At 40.8% G+C, this 16,857-nt stretch overlaps 2 protein-coding genes across 2 annotated transcripts; both read right to left on the bottom strand.

Annotated features, from left to right (window-relative positions):
* On the bottom strand, positions 1-3,750 carry LOC138597857 (interaptin-like). Its single transcript, XM_069669376.1, has one exon. It carries the CDS (start codon positions 3,748-3,750, stop codon positions 1-3), a length of 3,750 nt encoding a protein of 1,249 aa, XP_069525477.1.
* Positions 3,751-10,397: 6,647 nt separating this feature from the next.
* On the bottom strand, positions 10,398-16,352 carry LOC138597855 (uncharacterized). Its single transcript, XM_069669375.1, is given in 7 exon segments — positions 10,398-10,526; positions 13,464-13,507; positions 13,687-13,756; positions 14,215-14,611; positions 14,613-15,171; positions 16,068-16,235; positions 16,298-16,352. Coding segments are annotated over 7 exon segments (1,422 nt in total).
* Positions 16,353-16,857: the final 505 nt, after the last annotated feature.

The raw sequence follows: 16,857 nt of genomic DNA, 5'->3' as shown, positions 1-16,857 counted from the left end.
TTAGGAGAAGCAGCCAGGAAGCCAACGTGTTGTGCACTTCTGCTGGCCCGAGGCGGTTTTGTGCTCGTCTGCGTTCAACTGGTCAGCCACAGTCTTTATTGTTAAAGCCAGCACTTCCGTCTGGAGGGCCTCAATTTGCTCCATCTTCAACCTTTGCAGAATTTGGAGAGTCTGCAATTCATCACGAAATGCGTCCTCCCTCTGACAAGCTTTGATCTGCTCACTTGCAAAAAAGCCTTTCTCTAGGGTGAGCATTTTCTTGATCTCTTCAAGTTGTTGTTGCAGGGCGTCATTTTGCTGGCTCAAAGACTCATTCCTGTGTGTCACTGAATTATAGTTGCATTGAAAGACTTTGAGTTCTTTCAAAATATCTTTGAACTCCTGAACTTCCTCTTGAAGAGCCTCATGTTCTTGTCTCATGGCCTCTTCTCTATCAAGCAACTTTTTTTTGGTCTCCTGAAGGTCTTGTTCTAGGGACATGTTCTGCAATGACTTGTCTTGCATCTCCGTATTATAGTTGCATTGAAGGACTTTCAACTCTTCAACAAGGTCTTTGAGCTTCTGAACTTCCTCTTGAAGAGCCTCATTTTTTTGTCTCACGTCCTTGGTCTCTTGAAGTTCTTGCTCCAGAGACTCTTTTTGCTGTTTCACAATCATGCTTTCTCTGCAAATGATATCAAATCTAATTTCATAGTCTTTGACTACTTGTTGAACATTGTTGAAAGCCTGAACTTGTTCTTGAAGAGCCTGATTATTTTGCCTTGAGGCCTCTTCTCCATCAAGCAACTTTTTCTTGGTCTCCTGAAGGTCTTGTTCTAGGGACATGTTTCGCAATGACTTGTCTTGCATCTCCGTATTATAGTTGCATTGAAGGACTTTCAACTCTTCAACAAGGTCTTTGAGCTTCTGAACTTCCTCTTGAAGAGCCTCATTTTTTTGTCTCACGTCCTTGTTCTCCTGAAGTTCTTGCTCCAGAGACTCTTTCTGCTGTTTCACAATCATGCTTTCTCTGCAAATGATATCAAATCTAATTCCATAGTCTTTGACTACTTGTTGAACATTGTTGAAAGCCTGAACTTGTTCTTGAAGAGCCTGATTATTTTGCCTCAAGGCCTCTTCTCTATCAAGCAACTTTTTCTTGGTCTCCTGAAGGTCTTGTTCCAGGGACATGTTTTGCAATGACTTGTCTTGCATCATTGTATCATAGTTGCAATTAAGGACTTTGAGTTCTTTCAAAATATCTTTGAACTCCTGAACTTCCTCTTGAAGAGCCCCATTTTCTTGTCTCATGGCCTTTTCTCTATCAAGCAACTTTTTTTTGGTCTCCTGAAGGTCTTGTTCTAGGGACATGTTCTGCAATGACTTGTCTTGCATCTCCGTATTATAGTTGCATTGAAGGACTTTCAACTCTTCAACAAGGTCTTTGAGCTTCTGAACTTCCTCTTGAAGAGCCTCATTTTTTTGTTTCACGTCCTTGGTCTCCTGAAGTTCTTGCTCCAGAGTCTCTTTTTGCTGTTTCACAATCATGCTTTCTCTGCAAATGATATCATATCTAATTTCATAGTCTTTGACTACTTGTTGAACATTGTTGAAAGCCTGAACTTGTTCTTGAAGAGCCTGATTATTTTGCCTTGAGGCCTCTTCTCCATCAAGCAACTTTTTCTTGGTCTCCTGAAGGTCTTGTTCCAGGGACATGTTTTGCAATGACTTGTCTTGCATCTCCGTATTATACTTGCATTGTAAGACTTTCAATTCTTCAACAAGGTCTTTGAGCTTCTGAACTTCCTCTTGAAGAGCCTCATTTTTTTGTCTCACGTCCTTGGTCTCCTGAAGTTCTTGCTCCAGAGACTCTTTCTGCTGTTTCACAATCATGCTTTCTCTGCAAATGATATCAAATCTAATTTCATAGTCTTTGACTACTTGTTGAACATTGTTGAAAGCCTGAACTTGTTCTTGAAGAGCCTGATTATTTTGCCTCGAGGCCTCTTCTCCATCAAGCAACTTTTTCTTGGTCTCCTGAAGGTCTTGTTCCAGGGACATGTTTTGCAATGACTTGTCTTGCATCATTATATCATAGTTGCAATTAAGGACTTTGAGTTCTTTCAAAATATCTTTCAACTCCTGAACTTCCTCTTGAAGAGCCTCATTTTCTTGTCTCATGGCCTTTTCTTCATCAACCAACCTCTTCTTCATCTCCTGAAGTTCTTGCTCCAGAGACTCTTCTTGCTGTTTCACAATCATGCTTTCTCTGCAAACGATATCAAATCTAATGTCATAGTCTTTGACTACTTGTTGAACATTGTTGAAAGCCTGAACTTGTTCTTGAAGAGCCTGATTATTTTGCCTCAAGGCCTCTTCTCTATCAAGCAACTTTTTTTTGGTCTCCTGAAGGTCTTGTTCTAGGGACATGTTCTGCAATGACTTGTCTTGCATCTCCGTATTATAGTTGCATTGAAGGACTTTCAACTCTTCAACAAGGTCTTTGAGCTTCTGAACTTCCTCTTGAAGAGCCTCATTTTTTTGTTTCACGTCCTTGGTCTCCTGAAGTTCTTGCTCCAGAGTCTCTTTTTGCTGTTTCACAATCATGCTTTCTCTGCAAATGATATCAATTCTAATTTCATAGTCTTTGACTACTTGTTGAACATTGTTGAAAGCGTGAACTTGTTCTTGAAGAGCCTGATTATTTTGCCTCAAGGCCTCTTCTCCATCAAGCAACTTTTTTTTGGTCTCCTGAAGGTCTTGTGACAGGGACATGTTTTGCAATGACTCCTCTTGCATCATCATATCATAGTTGCAATTTAAGACTTCAAGTTCTTCCAAAAAATCTTGCAACTCCTGAAATGTTTCTGCAAGAGCCTCATTCTTTCCTTTTCTCGCCCCTTCCTCTTCAGTCAACTTTTTCTTCTCCTCCTTAAGTTTTTCCAGGAGCTCGGTTTTTCTCACATTGAGGGTTTCTATATTATAGTTGTGTTCATCAACTTTAAGTTTGTGCAGAACATTTTCGACAGCCTGACTTTGTTTTGGGGGAGCCTCGTCCTTTCGTTTCAGGACCTCTTTAGCGTCATAGGACAATTTCTTAACCTCTTGAAGTTCTTGCTCGAGGGTCATATTGTACTTGTTTAGAGACTCATTCTCCTGCTTCAATGTGTCATAGTCTTGCAGACCTTCACATTTTGTCACTTCTTGCTGCAGATTTTTTTGGATCTGCAAAATGTCTATTTGCAGTTCATAGTTTTGATTTCTCAAGGCGTCTCTTTCTTTTTCAGTACGTGTGTTAGTTTCTCGAAAGATATTCACTTTTTCTTCCAAAGTCTGGTTTTCTCGCAAAAGTATTTGAACTTCATGTTTCAGAGTTTCATTTTCTACTTCGATGACCTCTTTCTCTGCCTTGCTATTCAGGGTCAGCTGTTCTAGTTCTTGTTGCCAGGTCTTTTTTTCAATTTCAAACTTAGTCTGCTGGTCTTCCTTCTGTTTCTTAAGGGCTTCCATGTCTTTGTGCAGAGCCTCATTGTCTTCGTGGAAGGCCATGTTTTGAGAACAAAACGCGTCATTTTCTGCCTCGAGGACCCTTTTTTTCTTTCCTCTGTTGAGCTCAAGTTTTCTGCGAAGTTCCTCAACATTTTTGTGCAGGTCTTTAATCTCTCTGTCTAGGTCCCTGTTGCTTCTGCTGAGGATCTCTTTGTCTCCACGGAGGGCTGCATTTTCATGTTTCAGAGTCCTGATGATGATAGTTTCCACTGTCTGATCCATTTTTTTTGCTTTCTTTCAACACTAAAATTATATGGCAAAGTATAGCTGTGTTTTGTATATAACACGTTGTATAGTCTGAGTGGTATAAAGTATTTTCAGCACTTCAGTATGATTCTTGTGTTGTATGTACTCACTATTCTTCCACAGGATTGCAGAATCTAGAATGCAGAGTTGTTCTTTAATAATTTCCCCCCCGAGTAGATCTTTTAAAGTACTTTGATGTTTGCTTTGATGTCTGAGAATGCAGTGATGTCACAGAATGCAGTGATGTCACAGAATGCAGTGATGTCACAGTCAGGGGAATGACTCAGAATGCAGTGATGTCACAGTTAGGGGAATGTCTCAGAATGCAGTGATGTCACAGTCAGGGGAATGTCTCAGAATGCGATGATGTCACAATAAGGGGATTGTTCTGAGTGTTCTGAGCTGCTGCAAACCTGATCAATAACAAAATGCAAAGTTTGCTGCCCTGGTCAGTTTGAATTGATCTGATAGATGATGACTAATGAAATATGTCCATGGGTTATTTGATTGACAGGTTTTTTTTAATTGAAAAAAAAAAAAATGAAAATAACATTCAAAAAGGGATTTATGACAGCAAACAATGTAACAATCGGTAATTTAACCCTAAATAATTATTAAAAGCATGCTGTAGACAAATAGTCTGATAGAATGAAGCACTGCTGTTACTACAACATAATTCATTGTGGAGTGGAAACATGGCTTGCATTACTCACTGAAAGTATTTTCAACAAAACAATGGCACAGTGGCAGCTTGTAACTGAAGAAATTGGGGAGGTCAGCAGGATAACCAGACCAGGTGTGTTTTTATTGTTATTTACTTGTAAAATACGGAGGAGCATTAGTGCTACTCAACTTTTTTTTTAAGGTCTAACCTTTTTTCTTGAAAAAAATCTCTCTTTTTAGTAAGCTTAATTTTTTTAATTTAATTTTTGCTTTTTTGTTTTTTTTGTGAAAAAATGCTGTAAACTAAGAATGCTTTCAAAAATACAAATACTTTTTATCAGTTAACAAAATGATAAGTGAGCGAACAAAAGAAAAATCTTCATCAAATCAATATTTGTTGTCACTACCCTTTGCTTTCAAACCAGCATTAATTTATAGGTACATTTGCACAAAGTCAGGGATTTTGTAGGATTATAGTCAGGTGTACAAGCAACCAATTAGACCAGGTGCAACCAATTATACCAGGTGCTCTGGACTAATGAGTCAAAATGTGAAATATTTGGCTGTAGCAGAAGGCAGTTTGTTCACCGAAGGGCTGGAGAGTGGTACAATAATGAGTGTCTGCAGGCAACAGTGAAGCATGGTGCAAGTTTGGGGCTGCATTTCTGCAAATGGAGTTGGAGATTTGGTCAGGATTAATGGTGTCCTCAATGCTGAGAAATACAGGCAGATACTTATCCATCATGCAATTCCATTAGGGAGGAGTATGATTGGCCCCGAATGTATTCTGCAGCAGGACAATGACCCAGAACATACATCCAATGTCAATAAGAACTATCTTCAGCGTAAAGAAGAACAAGAAGTCCTGGAAGTGATGGTATGGCCCCCACAGAGCGCTGATCTCAAAATCATGGAGTCTGTCTGGGATTACATGAAGAGACAGAAGGATTTGAGGAAGCCTACATCCATAGAAGATCTGTGGTTAGTTCTCCAAGATGTTTGGAACAACCTACCAGCCAAGTTCCTTCAAAAACTGTGTGCAAGTGTACCTAGAAGAATTGATGCTGTTTTGAAGGCAAAGGGTGGTCACACCAAATATTGATTTGATTTAGATTTCTCTTCTGTTCATTCACTGCATTTTGTTAATTGAGGAAAATAAACTATTAACACTTCCAATTTTGAAAGCATTCTTAGTTTACAGCATTTTTTGCACACCTGCCTAAAACTTTTGCACAGTACTGTATGTATATATACATATTTTTTTCCTTCCTGTCCCCCAAAATGTCTCACGGGCCTGATGAGACCTCCTGACGGGCCGCATCTGGCCCGCAGGCCGTATCTTTGACACCCCGTCCTTCCCATTATAGTTTGCCTGACCTAACAAACCTAACCTGACAAAAGCAAAAATGTTCGTGGTTCAGAGCGAAACAATTAATCGCTGTTGGTTTCCTGTTTCTTCCATTATCAGTATATTTGCTTTGCTAAGCTAACTGTCTCCTGGCTATAGCTTTATATGTACAGCGCAAATACATAGAGTCAAATAATGGTCAAAAGACTTTGAGCTTGTAAAATAATGTTTCACACTCCGCAGGTGTATTGTGTATTTACTGTATGTTTTGTGTGCGTGTAAAAAAAAAAGTGTGAATGCGTAAAAGAAATTTGTCTTCACACATTCAAGTTAGTGACTGTGTAAATCAGTTTTGCAGGGGGCTTATGGCCACTTATGGGCCTCTATACATGTGTGTTGGTAAGTGTGTGTGCAGACTCTTGTGAGACCTTTCCCTTTTACCTTTTGAGGCCATCTTTCACGTTCTTTCAGCTTCTCCGTGACACCGCTCTCTTCATGCGGCACCAAACAGATGTCCTTATATAGAGAAATAGAGGCGTGGCAGTATGCTGATAGCAGATCGCGGACACGCGCCTGTCGATTTAGAATGGTTCTGATTTACTAACATACGCACGGTGGTGAGAACAAAATTGGCTGGTACGCACGTGTCATAAATCTGACGGTGATTTTGCGCAAATACTTATTTTTTGTCGAGAGTAAGAACATTTCTGCGCAGATATTAGTGAATGAGTATGCAATTTTGTGTATGCGAGAAATGCCCAGATGTTTACTAGATCGGCCCGGATATTTGAGTATGAGACGGGAGCTCACTGGATGTACTCAACCGCCTCAAAATGCATTGCGGCTATTCAGCTTCTACTATGGAGGAAATGGAGGCGACCACTTGTAGTGGCAGCAGCCAACAGACGGCGTATAAATGTAAGTAGCCGAAATGTTAAATGACATCTGTGTTACAAGAAAATATTAAATTAGAATGAATGAGCAGTAAACATATGTATATAGTTGTTTTAAGTGTATATACAGCCCGACGGGCATGCGAGCCAGTAAGCCTCCTGATGTTGATCCAGCACGGTTAGTACACCGTAATGACAGCCGTTCTAGAATCTACAAAAAAAAAGTGCTCAGCTGCTAATGTGGACATTTGATTAGATATCGAAGGTATACACGCTATACACTGTTGTTTGTTTCATTAAGGGACTGATGAAGACACGGCAGGCCTCATTAGATGGCGCGGCTGGAATGAGGACTTGTTCACCGGCAGAAGGAATGCCGCCATGAAAGGATTTGAGTGAGAAATAACATTTTGAAGTGAAGTTATCTTCATGTACAGGGTTCGTAATAAGCTGCACAGCTTCAACTGAATGATGTAAGGGAGAAAATCGGTGTATGGATAGGGGAAAGTTAACCTTACACTTCACCTTTCCTCAGACAAATATATGTACATGAAGTATACATCTGGTGATCAGTTACTTTAGTCAATTGCTGGCCCGTTGTTATGTAGGTGCTTTTCCCTTCTGAAACATTGCTAATATGTTGATAATATGTGTATAATGTACGTTTGTGTAGGATGTTCATTAAGGAGAAGGGGCTGGAGGGAAAGGTGGAGGCAGGCTGGGCGTAGAAAAAGTGGGAGAACCTGAAGCATAAATATAAGGTAATAGGTAAAGGGCAATCTGGTGTTCATAAGAAGCATATGTAAAGATGATGACGATGTTGGACTATAATGATGTTTGGTGTTTCCCAACAAAGTCATGTCAATTCTGTCCTGGGTAATATGTGCAATTTTTTGAAAACAGTGCAGTCCATTTCATTTATCCAATATGGTAAAGTATATTTTCAGATATATATTCAGTTTTAACAGTTTATTTTAATCTGTTAAAGTTTAGTTTAATAATGATTATTAAAGTACCATATACCTTTGTGCATGTTGTTTTGTAGGAACTCAAGGCTCCCAGAATGGGCGTGAGCACTGAGGGAGGAGAGGCCACTGCTGCTAATTGGAAGTGGTTTGATGCCATGGATGAGGTGATGGGGCAAAGACCCGCAATCACACCACTTAACCCCATCTCCTCAGCCATGCCATCAACTTCTGCAGCAGTGGTCTCTCCTCCAGAGCAGGAAACTGGTCAGGGCTCCACAAGGAAGCACGAGTCACATGTGCTTGCATACCTAAAGGAGGTTACAGAGAGAGAGGAGGAGAATCAACGCAGGGCAGAAGAGAGGGAAGAGCAGAGAGAGAGAGAGAGAGAGAGAAGCGATTGAGAGAGAAGAGAAGAGGGAGAGAGAAAGGAGAGAGGAAGAGAGAAGAAACACAGAGAGGCGTGGCGAGAATGGAGAGAGTGGAGAGAATGGATGGAGAGCAGAGCAAGAGAGGAGAGAAGAGAGGGAGCAGAGAGGGAGCAGGAGAGCCGAGCCAGGGAGGAGAGACTTATGTCCATACTGGAGTCTTTCCTTAAAAAATAAAAATGTAAAGTCACATTTGTTTCTTCTGTGATTATTCTGTATAATTCTTTTGAAGTGGTTAATGAAAAGAACACAGATACCGTAATGACAGTGGTGAAGTAACATTAGGTATTATGTATTCATGTATGTACTGTACATATCTTATCCACCTGGTCTTTAGCACCCCAGATGCCCTCTTCACATCACACCTTGCCCTGGACAGCTTGGTGTTGTACCGGCCCTCGACTGCATTCCGCACAGGTTCACGGAATGCTGTCACCAGGGCAATGGGCTGAGCAATGTAGGAGCAATGTAACCTCCATTACCTATCAGGAACCATCCTGGAGGGGGGTAGAGCTGTTGCACGTACAAGGGGCTGCATCTGAGGACCCTTGCGTCATGCACACTGCCAGGGAAGCCAACGTACACATCCAGGAAGCGACCCTTACCCACAAACTGCCTGGAACTGGATGGAATGAAAAAGCTTCATGTTAAAGTAGTCGCTAGCAAACTGTCCAGGTGGCACAATGTGCACATGGCATCCGTCAATACTTCCAGCCACTTTGTTAAACGCTGGGGAACCAGCCAGCCGCTGGAACCCAGCCCCAATTTCCTCCAGCTCAGCCCTGTGGGGAAAGCAGATGAGCCTCCGGAATATTCCCTGAATGCCCTTGCTGACTCTGTGAACAATGTCATGACAGGTGGAACGGGGAATGTCAAATGCCTCTGACACAACCCTGTAGGATGTGCCACAGGCCAACCAGTACACAAAAACAAGGACCTCAAAAGCCTTCCCCCATCCATGGTCCTTGTCCTGCTGCAGACACTGAAAGAGGTTTTCCAGGGATTGCCTTGACAACCGGAAGTCCTTCCTCAGGTCCCCTTCCCCAAAATACAGGCATAGCAGGGGAACATGGGGATTTACCCTGCAGTATGGCCCTCTGGCACCAACCTTTAAAATTATTAATTTATGAAATCATGTTAATACAATTACTATTTATTCTAACTATCTTTGGCTATTAATCGTTATTCTATTTATTGCTATTACTATTTATTGTTATTATTCATTATATTTGATATTACTATTTATTGCTATTACTATGTATTCTATTCATTTCGAGTTAGTCTAGTCATTTTTCTATATATTTATTCATACAATTCATTACTATTTATTGTTAGTCTTTTGCGTGAGTATTAAACTTCATTATGCTATGTGTCATGCTATACCCGGGACTCCTTTGTGTAATCTATATTTATTCTTTGTCTCATAAGGTATTTGATGAATTAAGATGAGATGATCCCCTTAAACAATAGTTTATTCAACCACCTTGAGAGGTGATGCCACTGATTTGTTACTACCTAACCGGTGGCAGACAGAACATTTACAATTTGCTAATACTTCTGATGGAAATCCAATCATAACAATTGTTCGCCTGAGACGATTTGCTGACTGCCTCCGTCGTCTCATCGCAGAAGATCTCATGTTTGTAAATAACTGAAAATGCACGGATCCAAACTAACAATTTTACTGGAGCCTGCAATACAACGGGTCGTAAAGTCAGTGTAGAGTAAAAACGCGGGAGTGTAATGTAGATAGGAATATATAGAAAACTCAACTGTGATGTGAAAAATGAAAATGTTTGTTTTAAGTGACCCTTACAAATTACAAGTAGTCTTTGGAACATGTAACTCGGACCGGAAGGGTCAGACTGGACATACGTAAATGATTAAGTCGCGTGATACAGAGAAGATGGGTCTGAGTATGATGCCAACGGCATACTAATCGTCATGTTAGTAGGCAGTATGCAGTACATACTGTTTGAGTATGTAGTAGGCAGTACATTAGTATGCGGTTTCGGACACAGCCTATGTGTTACCTAGGTTTCACTTCCTGTCGTCAGTAGGCTGTGCTATATAAGTGGGTCATCGATGAAGCAATACACTTAGTATAGGTCGACTGATGCCGATGCATTTTAATGAATATTGGACATTGCATGAAGGACTTAAATATCACTTAATGTGTCCGCTATGTGGAGCTAGAGAACACACTAATTAAAAATACGGCCTAAAACATAACCAGGAAAAGTTGAAGAGTGTATTACAGTCTTAAAAAAAGGATCCGCCCAAAGCCTACAAGCAAGCAGCATTTAGTGTTTGTTTGAGTTTTACATTACCTTTGGATGAACTCTAGGGTGCTTGAGGCCTCCTCAGGATACTGTAAGTTGAAGTTGTAATAGCTTGCGAAGACAGCAGCGATTCCATTGACAAAGTTGGTATGTGGCCCCATGACAACTTGTCCCTCAATTGAAAGTAGGGATGCACGATATGAAAAATTTAAACCGATACCGATAACCGATAATTAACTGCTTCTCGTGGCCGATACCGATACCGATAACCGATTAGTTCATATTTAATATAATCTTTATATAATCTGCAGTTTGTGCACCTAGGAAAATAAAAAATGTAAGAGTGATGAAAAACTCATATTTTAGTAGCTCTGGCCTAACTATAACAGCAAATATCAGTCCTGGCTCTTCAAATGTTCATTTATTTTTTGTATGAGTAAGGCACCACAATACTAAAAAAACAACTTTTGGATACACTTAGGATGTGTCATATCACACACATAGTCAAGTTGTTGAAACCAAAATTAAATCAAAATAAAATCTACTGTGATTGCACACAGTGAATTTAAGTGCATCTTAGTATAGGCTTTTCAAAACGTAATCTTAAGGCCTGTGGTGATTAAAAAAGAACAGCAGGAAAATAAATTTGACATATTAATTCAGTAAATCAACTGCAAATCACACAATTAAAACAAAGAAGTGCATTCCTCAAGAAAAGGGTTTAACAGAACTATGACTGGTTTATCTGCATCATATTCAAGTATTTTGCATCCTCAACAAAAGGTGTTTTGAAATTTTGTAGTTTAAAATAAAAAATAATTTTTTTTAAAAAAGATTTCCAATTTCCACTACTCAACATTTCTTACCCTCCTCCAAAATACATATCTTTTCACTTGTCACTTTGTCTAATTTCTACATTGTCTTTTCTATTCGTTATGTGAGGGCATCAGTGGGAGATTTTTTTTGATAAAAAGAAGCATCTCTGCCTTCTCACACCCAATTCTGTTTCTTTTTTCATCAATAACATTTGCAGCTGCAGAAAACAAACGTTCACTGTCTATGCTGGTGCAAGGGGCTGACAGGTATTTCCTTGCGAGCGAGGCAAGGTCTGGGAACCGGGATTTGTTGCTTCTCCAATATTCCAAGGGGCTCTCGGATCTTGGAATCGGGGGTTCTGAGAGATATCCTTTTATCTAATGTAAAAACAAGAACAAAGAACAAAAACAAAATTATACATTTAATATTACTATGTTTTGGTCTATTTTATAAGAGACATTCAAAATTATTTACCTGCCCTTCTGTTTGGCTTTGGGTCAGCTCTTTTGTGACATCGTAGTTTTCTAGAAGGATTTCTTCATACATGGCCAGCAAGGAAACATTTCTGTTGCCATCTGCCTTGGTTTTCTTCACTTTTGGCTCATCCACATTCTCTGCTGATGCACCGCTCACCTTGGCCGGCAAAATTTCTGTTGCTTCCCTTTTGGTTGCTTGGTCAAAATAGCAGTCCTTATATCTAGGGTCCAAGATTGTGGCAAGATGAAACAGGGGCTCTGTATAGATGTGATTGAATTGCTGCTCTATGGCTTGCAGTAGGGTGCTCTTTGAAGTTTTAACTCCATGATCTTTTGCAACAGTCTTGTTTAACAGACGTTTTAAGGCTTCAGTGGAGGGGATCACGTCAGCTGCTGTGGCTGTAGCTGAGCTAATGTCTTTTGTTAGCTGTTCACACGTATAGTCAACATATTTTCAATTAAAGTCCATTGATGTGCGTTCAGAAAAGCAGGTAATTCAAAATCTACTGCATATGCTGCAAGGGCTCGCCTCTGCTCCAACAAACATCTTAGCATGTAGAACGTGCTATTCCATCTCGTGGGCACGTCTTGTTGAAGCCTTGTGTCTTTCATGCCTAGTTGTGTCTGTATGTCTTTAAGACGGGAGGTGGCAAGTTGGGAGGGTTTGAAGTGACCTACCATCTTCCTGCTGATCGAAACACAGTCTATGATGCTTCTTTGGCTCAGCACAGCCTCGTTTACGGCGAGCTGTAAAGTGTGTGCCATACAGCCCAAGCTTGAGAGCCCACATTCCTCCATGGCCTTGGACATATTGCGTGCATTATCCCTGAGCACAACATACACTTTGTCTTTCGTTATACTCCACCGTTCAAGCATGGTTTCAAAAGCTTGGCATATCATTGTCGCTGTATGCGACCCGGAGCACTCCTGTGCGTGCAGCAAGGCATTTTACATCTTAAAGTCTTCATCCAACCACTGCGCCGTTAAGCTAAGCATACTGACCGGACTAACATCAGAAGTCCATATGTCCGTGGTGAAACTTATGTTTAGTCCGTTCTTGTCGATCAAATTATGAATGTGTGTGGCGACTAAATCGTACAGGGCAGGGAGGGACACATCCGAGAAGAAGCGGCGGCTTGGGAGGGTGAAACGTGGCTCCAAATGCGCTACTAACTTGCGAAAACCCGGATCCTCTACCACAGAAAAAGGCTGGTCGTCAAGCGCTATGAATTCCATTACGTTGTCGTTTATGGCTTTAGCCTTTTCGCTGTCTCTAGAAAAATTTTTACAGTTTTCAAATGCCTGGTGAATGAGGACGTCCACGGTCCGTGATGTTGTTTTAGCCTACGCGCTAGTAGCTGCTGCCGCGGCTTTCTTTTAATATAGCTTCGCCGTGATGATGACCTTTCAGGTGAGATATAAGATTTGTTGTGTTAATACTTGCCGTCTTCTTTCCTCCTCTCAGAATACTTGTTGAACATGTTTTGCAAATAGCAATGGTGTTGTCATCTGCTGCCACCGAGAAAAACAACCAAATTGGCAAAGACATGCTAGCTCCGGTGTCCTGCTGTTAGCGCAGCCAGTCAGGCAGACACGGGGCCAGCTTGCCTTGGGTCCTGCTAGTAAAGCGCGGTAGATGACGTCACGAGCGCGACACGGCCTGTTTTAAAAGGCGCTAAATGTCTAGCAAGCAATTGCACCAATTCCTTTACTTTATCGGATCTATTTATTGGATTAAATTTATTTATCGGAGCAATAAAAATGACGTAATTTCCCCCCATATCGACCGATAATTTATCTGGCCGATAATTATCGTGCATCCCTGATTGAAAGCATCCAGGCCCTAGGCTTCATCACCTCCCCTAAGATAGACAAAGAAGATTCAACCTGATTTTATTTCCTGTTGCAGTGATTTCTAATAAATAGTTGACAGGAAATAAGCTTGGGCCAAAGCTGTTCCTCAACAGAGCATTTCTTATAGGCTATATCAGGTTAATATAAAAAGGGAGCAAAGAAAGAAAATGAAAGGGACTTAAAATACCTTGTACGATCAGCAGAGGGGTGCTGGGTAAGGTGAGGGTCCTCTGGATAACAGCAGCTGTGGCAGACAGCTAGAAAATAAGAGTTAAAGTGTAAGTTTTCAAAATGTTTCTTTTTCACTTCTTACTCACTGATGTGTTTGATCAGTACAGTCCTGTCTCAGCTCTGTCCATACTGGAATTCATATCTGACCCCGAGCTACCAAACCCAGAAAACTAATATAAGTAACTGACTGACGTTCTGACTCGAAAAAGTGTTTACGTGAAAGCATCATATTTAATGAACATATAATGGTTGAGTCTAAATAGTCAGTTTGTTATTCTATAAAGTTCTGTGCTTATTTCACAAAATATGTATGTGGTTGAGTATACATGGACCTCAACAATTTGAAATCTTACTAATAGCACTTTTAAAATCATAACAATGCTATCAAACATGTTACATGGTGTGCGTGAAAGGCAACGTCTACAAGTGGAAAAAAGGGATAGAATTAGTCTGCAAGAAGACAAGTGTTTGTGAGTGAACCTACGTCGGTCTGAATGATGATCGCATCCCTTGCTTCTTTGAAGTAGGCTAGCAGGAGAAGTCCGGCTGTGTATGGCTCATAGTTAACAAGGACCTCTTCAACCGCCAGGTTCTTCTTGAGATTACGGCAGAGTTTCAGGATCATATCGCCATGTCACTCTATGGCCTCTGGTAGCTTGGCAACGATGGGTATGTCTGTCAGGTGAAGGAAGTGGGAGAACATTCCCCTCTGAGCAAACAGAAAAGGCCATTCTTTTTGTACATCTGATATGGCAGGTGGACGTTTCCTGTTCAGGTATTGGCATTGTATTACGTACGATTTTTCAATCAACTTCATAGCTCTTTCTGCACCGGCCTTTCCTTGCTCTGAATGCAGGGTCACCATTTGTTTCCTTATGTCCTGTCACCTGCGTTTCCTATGAAGGGAGGTCTGAGGGTTCCCACCTGATACAGCCGTACTGGTCCACAGGGCCTCTTGATAGGTTTCCTTCCTCCGAGTTGGACCTTCTTTCTTGTCTCCGCCGTGCAAGTGTGTTGTTGCGGTTCTTATACTCCACCCTTGTTTTTATTTGCATGAGGAGGGAGCTACACCCATCTCCCACTGACTCTCCTTTTCGATCAACATCAGCAAAACTTTTTGGATACTCTCTAATGATACTCCAAACAACGCTGTGGCAAACAGCTCTTGATGGATTAAGATCATACTCACGCATCTGATCCACCACAGCCTTCACCATCTCCCTTCTGTCTTCTGGTGATGGTCTTGTGAGACTGATCACTGCTGTTCGGATCCCTGTTGGCGTCCTATCCCAGTCGACTCTGAAGTTGGTATGCCATGGTCTGTTGGGGAGAGACAGACATTTCTGTGGTGCTGTGAGTACTTGGGATGGAATGCTTGAGGAGTTCAAGGCGAGGGGACAGGAAGCAACAGCTCCGGAATTTGCATTGATTGGGCTATGTTCTGGAAGAAAGAACACAAAAATGAAATGTATAAAATACTAGGGACAATTCTTGATGCATCACAATTTTCATCACTCATTCTCATTCAGTATGTGATTTCTGATTATTTTTTACCACCAGGTATTGTTGTTACAACATGGTTAAAATCTTACTCAATAGGATTTACTTCAGGTAAAGTTAGAGGGTTTGAATTAGCATACAATGCCAGAAAAATAACATACAGAAACTGGATCAAGAAAATTGATAATGGAAAAAAGAGGGTAGAATCAATTTCTCCCACCCTAATCAGATAGCAGATAAATAAATACACAATACATTTCAATTTTACTTTTTCTGAGCCAAATAGAGTTAAGATACTTGTAGCCTGTTATTTTGGATCTTCCCCTTGTTTAAATAAAAGAAGAAATGTAAGTAAACTTTGTCCCCTATATCAATAATGCTTTAATATGTAATTTTCATCAATTTTGTAGATTTCAGTCATATATAATGTACTGTGTACATAATATCATTCTGTTCAATATAAATTTGTACCAATATCAAACCGTGACCCAAAGTATTAAAAATCTAATCAAGAGAGCCGTACCAATTCCCAGTCCTTGTAGTCAGTGTTGTTTGTGTCGTGACCTTAAAAATAGCCTTTTTAAAATTTCATGAAGACAAAAGGATAAGGAAAGCTTCGGTGAGTATAAAGATACTATGGACTGGTTTCACAGACATGGATTATGCCTAGTCCTAGATCAAGGATCAGTTGAATGGCAGCATGAAATGTATGGCATCCTTACACCACAGGTTGGGGATATAAAGGAAAAAATGGGAATGACTTTGGGCTCTGTAATTTTATCCAAATAAACATCTAAAACCAATAAATTACCCAGTTCCTTGTTATTATATTTTTACCTTCAAGATTCCAGCTATTTAGTAGTTTCCGGATCTGGATAGGTATTTTTTTAAGATCCGTTTCTTTTACAAGCTTCAGGTCATGTCTGCTTTCAATGCCAATGTCTTCCAAGCCATGCAGGAGAGATGTCAGCTGTTCATCAACGATGCTTGGAAGAGACGAGACAACTGCATCTTAGATATCCTGCCGAATTATTTTCTAAAAAAAAGAAATGGGAAAGGGGGGTCACGTGATGCAGCGAAGCTAGGATGATGCTGGCCCAGAGGCTCCTCAAACAAATCCATTTTAAATCCTTGTTAAACACCCTAACTCAGTCCCAACCTGGTTGGACAGCTTTATTATGGACCGAAGAACCAGAAACAAACAACTAAACTCAGCTGGTGAGCAAACTCCGACATCTATTGATAAAACAACTCCCGAGAACAGCGGCCAAGAAGGTCATGTCATGGCGGCGACGGCACAAGAGCACCTGGGCGGGGTGAAAGACTCCCTCATTCTTCAAGAGATACGAAACGGTAATCAAGCTCTCTCCAGTAAACTCGACTCTAAAACCGCAGAAATTAACCAATCTATCTCTGGACTGAAAACGATGCTGGATACACTGAGCACCCGCATAGCCGAAGTGGAAGACCGCATTAGCACAGCGGAGGACCAGCTGGTGGGCCTAGATTCTCGCGTCCAAAAACTAAGTAAAGAAAATGACTTTTTATTGGAGAAAGTCGACCAACTGGAAAACTACAGCCGACGCAACAATATACGTGTCGTTAACCTGAAGGAAAACTGCGAGGG

The sequence above is a fragment of the Semicossyphus pulcher genome, unplaced genomic scaffold, assembly GCF_022749685.1.
Source record: "Semicossyphus pulcher isolate SPU_LCO1_2020_fin unplaced genomic scaffold, fSemPul1.0.p SCAF_2, whole genome shotgun sequence".
Lineage (NCBI taxonomy): Eukaryota > Metazoa > Chordata > Actinopteri > Labriformes > Labridae > Semicossyphus > Semicossyphus pulcher.
The sequence above is the reverse complement of the archived record's forward strand: the minus strand, read 5'-3'. Positions and strand labels throughout refer to the sequence as shown.

What these genes read in the sequence shown, in the direction of transcription:
- LOC138597857 (XM_069669376.1), bottom strand. Translation starts at nt 3,750, where the DNA reads ATGGATCAGACAGTGGAAACTATCATCATCAGGACTCTGAAACATGAA.